The 12,946-nt window shown below is 44.2% G+C and overlaps 1 protein-coding gene across 5 annotated transcripts in view; it reads right to left on the bottom strand.

Moving 5' to 3' along the window:
• Positions 1–1,452: 1,452 nt before the first annotated feature.
• Positions 1,453–12,946, bottom strand: part of sec24c (SEC24 homolog C, COPII coat complex component) — a 32,441-nt gene continuing 20,947 nt past the window's right edge. For 3 of the 5 annotated variants that reach the window (XM_084456509.1, XM_084456512.1, XM_084456510.1), the window contains 13 exons: positions 12,115–12,239; positions 10,652–10,843; positions 9,503–9,596; positions 9,192–9,308; positions 5,919–6,089; positions 5,709–5,805; positions 5,385–5,530; positions 4,295–4,433; positions 4,055–4,173; positions 3,711–3,890; positions 3,353–3,538; positions 3,144–3,233; positions 1,453–2,930 (listed from right to left, as the gene is read on the bottom strand). In XM_084456509.1, coding sequence (XP_084312635.1) covers positions 2,790–2,930; positions 3,144–3,233; positions 3,353–3,538; positions 3,711–3,890; positions 4,055–4,173; positions 4,295–4,433; positions 5,385–5,530; positions 5,709–5,805; positions 5,919–6,089; positions 9,192–9,308; positions 9,503–9,596; positions 10,652–10,843; positions 12,115–12,239 — 1,797 coding nt within the window. In that variant the 3' untranslated portion in view covers positions 1,453–2,789. The remainder of the gene's footprint in view (positions 2,931–3,143; positions 3,234–3,352; positions 3,539–3,710; positions 3,891–4,054; positions 4,174–4,294; positions 4,434–5,384; positions 5,531–5,708; positions 5,806–5,918; positions 6,090–9,191; positions 9,309–9,502; positions 9,597–10,651; positions 10,844–12,114; positions 12,240–12,946) is intronic. The other 2 variants (XM_084456508.1, XM_084456511.1) reach the window with 1 other exon arrangement.

Genomic DNA, 12,946 nt, shown 5'->3' with positions numbered 1-12,946 from the left:
TCTAGGTTTTTATGCTATTTGCACAAGAGGGCATCAAAGAAACACATTGAAAGTATTAAATATGTCCGTTCTTTAGTTTTGGAGTAGGCTTGTTAAATTTATTGTTTATTTTCAACGTGTTGAGAATGTTCTCTAGCGAGCCACACAAGGATAACCACCCCTACCATTTCATTTAGCTAGCTAGTTAGTTTGCTTTCATAAGGATGCTAATAATTGTGCTTTTATCTTAACTCAGCTAGCTAACGGCTAGCTAACGAGCAAACCATATCATTGGACAAGTCAGCGTCCTTACCTTAGCTATCGATACTTATATCAATGTATGATATACTAACTTAGCTAGCAATTGCATATCAGGGAGTTAGCTATGGTAACAAACAATGTGTGGATGTAGAGGCACATGACAGTTCTCATTACCACGCCGACAGTTAAGGTGAACTTTTATAATGGGAAATTTGGCTTATAAAAATGTTTTAAAATACATTAAAATGGCTGAATAATAAATAAATAAAAAGATTTTGTTGCCTAAAGACAATTAGCATATTTTGTATTTTATTTAACCTTTCAACCACCATGTTCCTCATTTAAAGGGGAACGCTGCTGTCATAGCAAGTTTAGCTCAAATGTCGCTTTTCCTCAATGAAACCGATCCGTACACACCAACATTTAACCAATCCGTGCAGTAGTCAGCTAGCTCCTTTTTCCTCTGTGCGCGCACCCCCTTTATAATGGAGGTATATGGGCCTCTGCTAAAAACTATGATAAACACACATTTTCAAGGCAGGAAACGCCAGGAAGCCCCTTACCGGTCTCAGTAGAATGTTGTCTTGTGAAATGAATCGCCATCCCCATGTGTTGATGTGTTAGGCATGGCTAGGAGGATGTAAACAATCATCTAGCTTTACCACGGCGGAAGTTTACAGTGCGAAAGGTATGGTGTAGTGCGTTCGGCAAAATAGTTCTGGCACAAATGGAGCTTTTGTTTCAATATTCGTTTTGAGAATGCGATATATTTACCGACAGCATAATGACACCGGTAAGATCACACCCTGCGCTTCCTGCCTTGAAAATGCATGTTTATCATAGTTTTTAGCAGAGGCCCATAGACCTCCATTATAAAGGGGGTGCGCGCACAGAGGAAAAAGGAGCTAGCTTACTACTGCACGGATCGATTAAATGTTGGTGTGTACGGATCGGTTTCATTGAGGACAAAGCGACATTTGAGCTAAACTTGCTATGACAGCGGCGTTCCCATTTAAGGTTAGTCAGATGGTGAGTGAAACACACAGGAGGTAAAAATAAAGATGGACCAGAGGGTGCACTTACACACAACACAAAAAAAAAGATTTGAAAAAGAAATATGATACGATATGGAGGAAATTAAAATTCTCATGTTGGCTGATCCCTCTTTTCCTTAGGAGAAATTCACCAGGACCTTCCCTACACAAACACACGCCTACTCAAACACAAACACCAGACTAGTCTTGCACTAGCCCTTCGCCTGTTATAGTCAAAGCCAGAGTAGCAGTTTATATTAGGGCTGCTAGTGTGTGTGTGCTCACTCTAAAGAGACGTCAGCCAAACAACAAACCACAGCTGTTCAGACAGGATTTTAAAAGTTTAATTCTGTACAGGTTATATATGTTATAGAAGCACTAACAGTCCCCAGTCTGGGAAACAGATCAGCTATCAGACCTGCAACTCTGGAGTAGTGAAAAAGGTGACGACATACAAAACTAAAACCCTCTAGATTCACTGAAACTACTATGGTTAACATAAAAAGGTGACTGTAGCCAAAAGGTGACAAGTTTGCAGGTCTGAGCTATGGAGGACTCGGGCTATTTTAAATCTTTATCTCTCTCTCCTCTCTCCCTTTCACTGTGTATGACGCATCAGCTCAAGGTGTCACCACAATTATTACGTTGAGTGTGTGTGGACCCACTGAGTTAGTGCCGTCAACGTGAGCCTGAGGAAAGAACCCTCTGATGTCAGTGGTTCTGAGACATTACAGATTAATCTATATATTCCCAGTTTCAACGGCAATTTAAACACATTCCTCTACCATATAGCTTCAGACACAGATTAAGACTAATCCGGGACACATTTTCAATGGAAAATATCGTTAAGGATTAAGATTAATCTTGGTCTGGGTCGCTCACTCGCTTGCACACACTCACTCACACACACACACACACACACACACTGGGGAGAGGGACAGTAAGGCCATGGTTGAGAAAAAGACGATTAGAAAAATAATTCTAGAGATGGAAAAACAACAGCATTTATTATTTCATTTCATATTTGTCTTCTTATAATCTTCCTTAAGTCTACTGAGTTTGAATCATACAAAAAGAGTCTGAGTTGCTATCAGAGGGTCGTTTACACACCCACAACAGCCTTCAGTGCTAGTGTTAGACAGTACACCTACTACAATCAACATCAGCCCTTTCCCTCACACGCACGCAGTCTCTCTCACACACACACACACACACACACACACACACACACACACACACACACACACACACACACACACACACACACACACACACGTCTTCCAATAGCCAATAGGTGAGCTCCAGTTGTATTAGAGCTTTACTTTTGAAAGAGAGTAGAGCCTTATGACCCAACACCTCACACACAAATAATCTGACAGTCATTCGGCTGTGTATGTCTCTGGCCCTTGGCTGACAGAGGGAGAGGGGGGTTTAGTTTATTAGGTAAATAAAAGATAAAGCGCTTTCACAAGAAGGGTTGAAAGGTGACAGGGGCTAGGGGTGAAGGGGTCGGTCCTAGCTGAGCAGCTGGCGGATCTCCTTGTGCATGTGACACAAGAAGTCCACATATGAGGCTCCGCCACTGGCACTCTTGTCCTCAACCAGGAAGTGCTTGAAGATCAGCTCCGCCTTGTCTTCCTGTTTCACCACCATTAACTGGAGACCGACAGACAAAGTTAAATTCACGAAGGGGGGAGAGAGAGAGAAAGAGTGATAGAAAAGGAACTAGGAGGAATTTACTTGTGCACTCATTAGAGAGGGGAAAAGAGTGGCAGGATGAGTGTGAGATTGAGTGTGAGAACGAGACAAATTATGAGAACTGGATGGAAAGACTTAAGAGAGAGAAAGAGAACAGAGGGGGGCTCTCACCTTCATGTATCGTGATCTCTGAGCTCTGAAGGAGTCGACAATCTCTCTGAGCCGCTGAGAGAAGGGGTTGTCCAGCACTGGCAGACATGTCTGCAACACACATGCACACGCACGCACAGACAGACATGATCAGCATGCATGTTCAGGAAAAAAACTGTCGCTATTTCACAGCAGTGTGTGAGAACGTACTGTATGTGTGTGTGTCCTACCATGTTGGGGTCTATCTGGCTGAATGTGGGTGTGCCAAAAATGTTGAGCAGCAGTTCTTGCTGGGCATTGGCTCCCACCCAGAGGAAGAGGTGGAGCCCTGTCTCCAGAAGATAGACTCCTCCCTTAGAGAGCCGCTCCTCTGAGTCCCTCACTGCCACGGGCAACGAATCCCCTTCCAGCTTTATCTATGCAGGAAGAGGAAATAACGAGATAGTCATCATCATGAAACTTATCGCTTTAATCTCTGCGGGTTTCATTATTCTACATAAAATGTAATTTAGCACATTCTGACTGAGCCACTACTTTGAGTCCAAATTATAATATGTAATGGAAGATGGAAGAGGAGCTGTGTCTCACCAGAGGCAGCAGGCGAGGATAGAAGAAGACATGGCTCTCTGCTACGTCCATGCAGCTGAGCAGCTGTCGCAGGTATGCCCGGTCATCCAATGACACATCAGCTCCCGGCAGCAGCATGTCGCTCTTCAGCACACAGTTCAGATACACCGGCAACAGCTTCATACACTCTGGCAGGATCAGCTGAAAAATACAGACAGGAGTTGTGGGAGGAAACTGTAGAACATTGTGTTAGGTGTATGGTGTTGGTATTTGTATGTGTTAAATGGCCTGGCCTGTACAGGAGGGGCTGGCTATAATTGAGGTGTATGAAGGCTGTTCTAGTGTGTTTATGGTACATCACTTACCTGTCCAGCAGATGAGGGGCTGGCACAATTCTTGCGGTAGCAGGCCAGTATCTGGGCACACTGGTTCACCATAGTGTCTCTCACAGTCTTAGTGGGACTGCTCAACACACTGCGGTATGCTGTACACACACAACACAAAGAAAGATTTACTACTTCTGTGCCAGGTACAGTACCTTAAGCTGTACGTTTCAGGGTCCTTTAAAATCTGTTTTTTATTCTGAGATGATGTGAGATGCTCACCGTATTTGGAGAAGAAGTTGATGATGGTGTCTGTCTCACAGTTACGGTAGAGGTCTGCCAGCTGAGAGCAGCAGCTCACTGCCATGTTGTGGACACGCAGGCGCCGCTGGCCACTGCAGCTGGTATACAACACTGCACACTAAGGAGAGACACACATAATCAGTAAAGGGCCAAAAAGAGAAAAGGCCCAAAACATTTATTTGCATTTAAGCTACAGTGCGCAGCGCTTAACCTACCATTGGACAGGCACAGTGGGCCACCCTGCCTACAAAGGGGCCACTGTGCCTGAACATTTCAGAAAATGGCCTTTCAACAGGGAAAACTAGCAGTCCCGATGCAGGATAGTTACTAAGTACACACTGGCCCTGCGTTGACAGTAGGCTAGCTATGATTTTATGCTCGATTCCTTACGGTCCAACCCCAAAGGCCTGCCAGTGTCCCTAATGTGTCTTCAATTGACCACAAAAATTGTGGTCGAACAGCAATGTTCATTATTTTGTTATCCTGCAATAACTACCATTTGTAGTAATTCTATTTGGTTGAATTTAATTTATTATTGGGAAACCTAGTTTGTCGTTCTTCCTCTGAGAAACTGCAAGTCTACACTCGCAAGTGTCAACCCCTTTTTATGGTAGATAGAAAGATAAGACAGTAGGCCTAGGCTATTTCAAAGCGGACAAAGCCATGAATTTATTTTAAACTGTTTAGTTTATTTGTTTATTAATTTAGGCCTACACATTATTTTTAATGTTTAACGTGAAATAAAAGGCTAAAAGAGCTTGACTTAATACATGCTGCCGGTCTCATTATTCTGACAAATCTGGTAGCCAAAATTATGTCAACAATTCGCCCGTGCCGTTTGGAACTGATTTCTCTAGAACTGCTGATCCAAACAACTTCATGACACAAGCACGTTCTTGGGTCCTGCGCAATACACCTGCTGCATAACAACTTCATACAGTGCCTGGTTACAGACACAAAAGTATGCAGACATACAGTACAGTGGAGAGAGGTGCAGACAGAGCAGAGAGACGGGTCGAGAGAGTAGGGATGTTGTTCCTAATGGCAAATTTTCCTGACACATACACACCTGCATGAGGGCACCTGTCTCCTCACTGAGTTTGTCATCGTGCCGGAACTCTACAGTGATGGTCTTGTCACAGTCCAGACCGGCCAGCTCCACGTCTGTGGTGTTGCTCATGAAGAAGGAGCCAAAGAAGTCTGTCGCTCTGATACCTACAGGAGGGTGGGAGGAAGGGGGGAGAGGATGGTGGGAAGGAGGGGGGAAAGGAGAGGAGGTAACACAATTGTCGTGGACAACATTACCAAGTGAGGTGTAGTTCTTGAAAGTGTGTGTGTGTTTGTGTGTGTTTGCGTGCGTGTTTGTGTATATGTTCTCTGAACAAACCCTCACCTGTGCTGGTGCGAACTCTCATGACAGCATCAAAGCCTACAGGCTTTTGAACATCTCGCCTTAGATCATTCAGGAATCTCTCGCGGTCTACCTGGGACTTTGGAACACACATCTAATTTACAGGTACTGAAACATAGGTGCAAGTTGTTTTGTGTGTGTGTGTGTGTGTGTGTGTGTGTTTGTGTGTGTGTGTGTGTGTGTGTGTCTCACCTGGAAATAGGTGTATTTGTAAATGGAGCCCCCGGTGGAGACAGGAACCACCCCCAGTGTTGCCACGTCAACATACTGGTTGGGGAAGAGGAAGAGGTCGACACAGCAACCTTGTGCCACACACTCCTTAGCCAGGGTGCTATAGAAACCCACCTGGGGCTGGAACAGAGACTGGGGAGCAGAGAGATCAGGATAACCAACTGTACATAATAGCCATACCTATGAATTCCCATCATACAATAACCAATTTCAAAAAAGCTGCAACACTGTGTAACAAGCACAAATTTGCAATAGCTGCGACCACATAAACGCATGAGCAGCGTAAATCAGACAGAATTGCCTGATATCGGACAGAATTGTCAACTTGTTACACTCCTTTGAGAACTTCAGTCTGACACTGCTTCCACTCTAACTGATATCCATGGGGGAGGGAGATTCGATTATAACGTCATTACTGATGCAAAGCACTGGATAATATTTTAACTGGAGAAGCACCTGTTTCACATAGCAACACCAGACCAAGAATCAGCTAACTTTTAGTGGGCGGATTCGAACGTCTGGACCCAGGCTAGCGCACATATGCAGCCAAGACCAACCAACCAACCAACTAACCAACCAACAGACTGTGCTATGGAGCTGCTAATCACAGCTAAAAAGAAGAGCAGGAGAGATTAGTTCATGTCAAAATTGTCATTTATTATTAGCATGAAGGGATAACTTTATAACGCCACAAATCACGCAATTCTTTACGAAACGACTTGTCTCACCCTTAATGAATACACCAAGAATACACGTGTGCGATGGTGACTGAATCCGGTTAAGTATTCATTACCCCCCGTGACCCAAGGGAGGCACCACTGAGCACATTGTCAATGGGGGGGATTGAAACAGCCATATTTTGATGTGGGAAGGTCACAGAGACACAGGGGTTGGACTGGCATAAAGCTCTCGACCTAATGAATGCAGCAATACAAAGCATGTTGTGAGCACACAGTCACAAAATACATTAATGGGTGGAGGTCTGTTGCTCTCCGAGCACCATTACTAGCGAGAAGACAATATAAGCATTAGCTTCCCAATTTGCCAAATTTCAAATGCTGGCCAATTCCTTGTTTTTTTTTTAGATATCTGCAAATGCTTTGACATGGTACAACATGGTAGTATGCTACCCATGCCCAGTCAGTTTTAAGTCACAAAAGTATTGTTGTAAAAGGTTATACTTCAAGGTTATACTTCAACATCCAGAAACGACCTCCTAGATCCCCACCAATCCGGGTTCAAGGCTAGCCACTCGACAGAGACCGCCCTCCTTGCAGTAACAGAGTCACTCCATGCCGCTAGAGCGAACTCTCTCTCCTCTGTCCTGATACTCCTAGACCTGCCAGCAGCATTTGATACGGTAGACCACCAGATCCTCCTCTCCACCCTCGAGGAGAAAGGCATCGATGGCTCTGCACACTCCCTGTTTGCATCCTACCTGACGGGCCGCTCCTACCAGGTGACATGGAGAGGGTCGACGTCGGAACCGCGTAGTCTGACTACGGGGGTTCCACAAGGGTCTGTCCTGGGTCCTCTCCTGTTTTCCCTCTACACTACATCGCTGGGTTCTGTCATTCGCTCGCATGGCTTCTCCTATCACTGCTATGCCGATGACACCCAACTGGTTCTGTCATTTCCCCCTTCTGATACAGAAGTGGAGACACGCATAGCTGGGTGCTTGGCTGACATTTCGGAGTGGATGACGACACATCACCTCAAGCTCAATCTGGACAAGACTGAGCTGCTGTTCCTCCCGGGGAAGGGCTGTCCGCACCGGGACCTGGCCATTACCATTGAAGACACAGTGGTGACCCCGACTCGGACTGCGAGGAATCTGGGTGTGACCCTGGATGACCAACTGTCATTTTCCTCACATGTCACATCCGTCACACGTTCCTGCAGATTCATGCTCTACAACATCAGGAGGATTCGCCCTTTCCTCACTAATGAAACGGCGCAGGTACTCATCCAGGCCCTGGTCATCTCCTGCCTGGACTACTGCAACTCCCTCCTCGCGGGGGCACCGGCGTCAGCCATTAAACCTCTGGAACTTGTCCAGAAAGCTGCTGCTCGCCTGGTGTTCAACCACCCCAAATTCTCCCACACAACTTCCCTCCTCCGTTCCCTACACTGGCTCCCTGTAGCGGCTCGCATCCAGTTTAAAACTCTGGCGCTAACCTACAGGGCAATGAAAGGAACAGCCCCCTCCTACCTCCAGGCCATGGTCAAACCCTACATCCCCTCCCGACCACTACGCTCTGCTACCTCAGGGCGACTGGTTGCCCCGTCACTCCGAGGCTCCTGCGGTCGATCGACACGGTCACGGCTCTTCTCTGTCCTGGCCCCGCAGTGGTGGAATGAGCTGCCCACTGATGTCAGGACAGCAGAGTCGCTGCCCATCTTTCGTCGCAGGCTCAAAACTCATCTCTTCAAGAAGTACTACAACATCCTCCCACCTAAGCACTTATTATATTATATTGCACTGTTCTTTAGATTGTGATTCTTGCACTTTGCCTTCAGCACTAGATTATGCTCTTAGTCACTTGTTTGTTTTAGAAAGAAGATGCACTTGTGAGTTCTGGCAAGTAGTAGTACATTGGCTCTTCCTACGTTAAATGCAATTATTGTTAGTCGCTTTGGATAAAAGCGTCTGCTAAATGACTGTAATGTAATGTAATGTTATACGCACTTGAAATTTGTATCCAAATTTTTTTTTTTTTTTAATTTTTCAAAAACAAAAATACTATCAACAGTACTCCTACCACCTAATATATAGTATTATATTATCAACACATTCATACAGATAAAATAACATGATCAAATATTGTCAAATAACTATGAAAAATGAGAGAGAACCATCCCTTAATTGATTGATTCAAGATTTGAAACAAATTTTTTTCCTGTCTACATAGACCCAAGACTTCATGTAAAATTAATTAAAATCGTGAATCGTGCAATTCAACACAAAATAAAACACATCAATATATCATTTTTTGGGCATATCGACTAGCCATAACAGTAACCCGGTGTTGTCAATTTAAGGGCACAGTCACACTTGTTTCAGTTGATATTATCTTGATTAAATACTTAAATCATGTAAAGAAAGGGAACAACTTCAAAGGGCAATTTCCACAAAACAAGCCTGACTGTGCCCCTTTAACTGGAGGGGGAAAATCCTGACAGTGGCATCCCTAGTATGTATGTTTGTTTGTTTACGTGTGTGTGTGTACCCACCTTCTCCTTGTCCGTGCCAACTAGCTTCTTGTCCTCTCGGTTCTTCAGTTTCCCAGGAGCCTCTGCGATAGGCAAAGACGTGTGGAACAGAAACAGCTTTCCTGCACAGTCTGCAGCCTGGGAGAGACATGCCACAGAACCAACACTCAGTTGAGCTCATGGACTAGAATGAGAGGAGACAAAAGAGCGAGGCAGAGAGGAAAGAGCGAGAGCGAAGAGGGGTGAAAGAAAGAAGAGAACGAGAATGGGGGGTGTGAAGTAGGGAGGGAAGAATGGGATATCTATATAGAGAGAATGAAAGAGAGCAGTACCTTGAGTGCCTCTAGTCCTGCCTGGATGACAGGTCCAAACACTGTCTCAGTCTCCCGTGTGTCAGCAAACATCTCTGGGATCTGGTCCAGCAAACTGGACACATGAACAGAATAAGCCTGTGGTTACACTGTAGTGATTTTTTGCGGGGGAGAAAAGGCGCCAAAAAAGAGCTCCTGGCCTCTTGTCTGACGCACAGTTCGTTTCAACAGCTGTTTTGCCCATTTTTGTTGTGAAGTCACACATGTACCAGAGGTCCACCAAAGTTCTTTTTTTCCCAGTGACAATAACATTTTGCTTAGTAGGCTACATAAAAACTATGTTTGGTGTCTCAGTAAAATTAAAGTACTGTATATTCACTGTACTTCTAAATCCACAGAGCTCAGAGCTTGAGGTGTTTAGTACGGTAGGTCTTGGTGTATGTTCTAAATATTAGGATTAGGGTTGGGATGATACAAGTTGTTTTCAGATTCTGATTTTTATTTGTGAAAAGTATATAGTAGTGTACAATGTACAGTGAAATGTTACTGCTGGCTCCACGATGTGCTCAATCACAAATAATTACAAATTTCACAAAAACAATACAAATAGAGGCATGAGTGTTATATGTACATGCTATAAATATAAATAATCCCAGGAGGAATGGGGGGGATACTGCCATGTGTTATGAAATAGCACGAAATAGCTTCCTCACTTGCTCCAGCACGCATGCGCACAGCGTGCTGGAGCAACGATTGCACGCTGTGCGAATGCGTGCTGGAGCAAGTGAGGAAGCTATTTCGTTTCGAAAGACGTTTCGAAAGATCATGGCATGTGAAAACCACAACAGGCCTATGCTCTATGTAAGCACAACTAGTGATTCATCAAGACAGATTGATGAAAACAACCGTTTCGCGGCAGAAAATAGATTTTTAGAAACTGCATTCTAAGTGCCCCGACCACCGCCATTACATGGATATACTGGCTCGCGCTGGATTTTAAATTTCTTCTACATGCCTCCGAACTACACCAAAGTGATCTCGGTGAGTCAAATGTCTTATAATATGTCGTAAATAAGGTCCAGGTTGTCAAAAACGAGCATTGTCCTTTAAGATGTTACTTTCAAGGTCTCTCTATGATGGATTATAGACACAAACACATTACACACACACCTCTCAATGACCACCCTGCTCTCATTGACGTTGACGAGGAAGCCATCGAGCAGCGGCACAAATGTGTCAGAGATGTCCGACACCACCATCATCTGAGGCTGGGCAAGGCTGGACTTGACGTTGTAGAAGTGCAACACCTTGTTATAGGTAACGAACCCCACACGCACCACAGAGTCTACGTCAGGATTTTCCCTAGAGGGAGAGAAAGATTGAGTCTATGTTATTGCAGTGTACACCTGGAGACAATTCGATACAGTAATACACAATACAATCAGGGTTGGAAATGTACACCTGTCACACACCAAATGTAGCCTGCCATTGCCATCGTGATCACAAGGTCATATTATGCTTCTCTCCACAGATCAGTCTGGTAACGCTTCTGTTCAAACAGATTCCCACCTAGTCTGTTCTCGACCGAGCCAATCACAACGTTTATCTAATATGGGGAGGGTATGATATGATAACTGTACACACTTGATATGATGCCGGGGGGTCCAGGGGTATGCCACTTTTTCACCATAATGCCACTATTCCATCATATACACTGAACTTAATTATTGAATGAATTGGCCTACCCGATTGTAAACATGTAGTGAATTATTGTAAAGGAGAATTAGGCTTCTTGTGTTTCAGCTCCCCCAATGTGTGAATAACTATTAATATGTGCCAGTGTGTTTGTATGTGTGTCAAAGGCGGGGGTAACACTGGCTTAACACTAGCAACAAGGTGGCAAACCAAATTGGAAAGGACGGGAGACGGAAGAGGCCCTGTTCACAACTGGCATTAACATGCGTCTTGGGTGATCCGATCACATGTGGAAATGACTATCTGATTTGGCACTTGCTTGTCGAGGCAGAAAAGCAGCGGGACACGGGATGGAAACACTTAAGCGCTGGGTAGATTTATAGCAGTTGATTGAAGGATTGCATCTGGCCAGGTAGATCCATACTCAGTAACGTGTGTGTGTGTGTGTGTGTGTGTGTGTGTGTGTGTGTGTGTGTGTGTGTGTGTGTGTGTATAACTGCCAATGTTAACGTAGATGATGTGAGCAATGCTTGGAAAACTGCAACCATGTTCCTGTGCAATAGTGAATATGATGCCTTTTCATATATTACAGCTAATACACCAGATGTTGTTGTTGAGCACTCTAGAGAAGTCACCATTTTAGTAGGATGTGCATTTGATCAGTCTAGAAGAGGCATTTCTTACCAAGGTTTTAAAGTATCAACTGCTCAAAGACTAGCAGTGAGGAGCCTGCAGATGGCAAGAATGCCAAAGCCAAAAGCTAAGGCATTGGCAGAATTCTGCTCTATGTCTGCAATAATTAGCAGTTGTCATATACTGTATGGAGACGCTGCTTCCTGTATCCATAGACTGAGACTGGAAACATGTTGAGATTCCCAAAGCTTGTGCATCTACTATTATTTGTGTTCAGCAAACACAATACAGATATTAAAATGTACCTGGGCAGGTAGTCCAGCAGGGTCTTGAGCTCCTGGCAGACTATGTTCACCATGCCACTCTTCACAGCATTGTAGGACACATCTATCAGAAAGATGAAAGCTGGAGGCTGGGGGATCTTATTGTTCTGAAGGAGAGAGTACAAAGATAGTCCTTTACAGGAAATGTGTTGTCACATCGCCTCAAATGAACACAACAAATACAATATACACAAATATACATTTATCACCATTCACCCCACACCATACAGATACATTCCATCACCAACCACCTTTAAGCACACATACCTATAAAAATAACAAAATGGACATGATAATTATCAGAGTTCTTTGTTAAGTGATGCTATGGCAGAAGGGACAAAGCTCCTGCTAAAGCGTGCACTTTTCCAGGCCAGGGATCTGCTGTGGCCTGATGGAACCAGTGTGAAGAGTGGGTTGAGGGGACGACCTCATCAGGGTTCATACAGCTTTTCAGAAGTTATTTTTTATATATATATATATATATATATATATATATATATATATATATATATATATAGCACTTTCAAGCTTTCCCAGCACCTTGCATAGTAAACCATCTAATTTAAAGATTTGATTGCAAATCAAAATTGGCAGAAAAGCTGCAAAACAGGAACTGGGGTCATATCTCAGTAATGTTTTAAAGGAGAAGGCTATTTTTTGATTACCTGGATCTTATTTACGGCATATTATAAGACGTTTGACTCACCGAGATAACTTTGGTGTAATTCGGAGGCCTGTAGAAGAAAATCGAGCGCGAGGCAAGTATATCCATGTAATGGCAGCGGACAGGGCACAGAGAATGCAACTTCTAAAA

The sequence above is a fragment of the Borostomias antarcticus genome (genome assembly GCF_949987555.1).
Source record: "Borostomias antarcticus genome assembly, chromosome: 22".
NCBI lineage: Eukaryota > Metazoa > Chordata > Actinopteri > Stomiiformes > Stomiidae > Borostomias > Borostomias antarcticus.
Note: the sequence above shows the minus strand (reverse complement) of the source record. Positions and strands in the feature narration are given on the sequence as shown.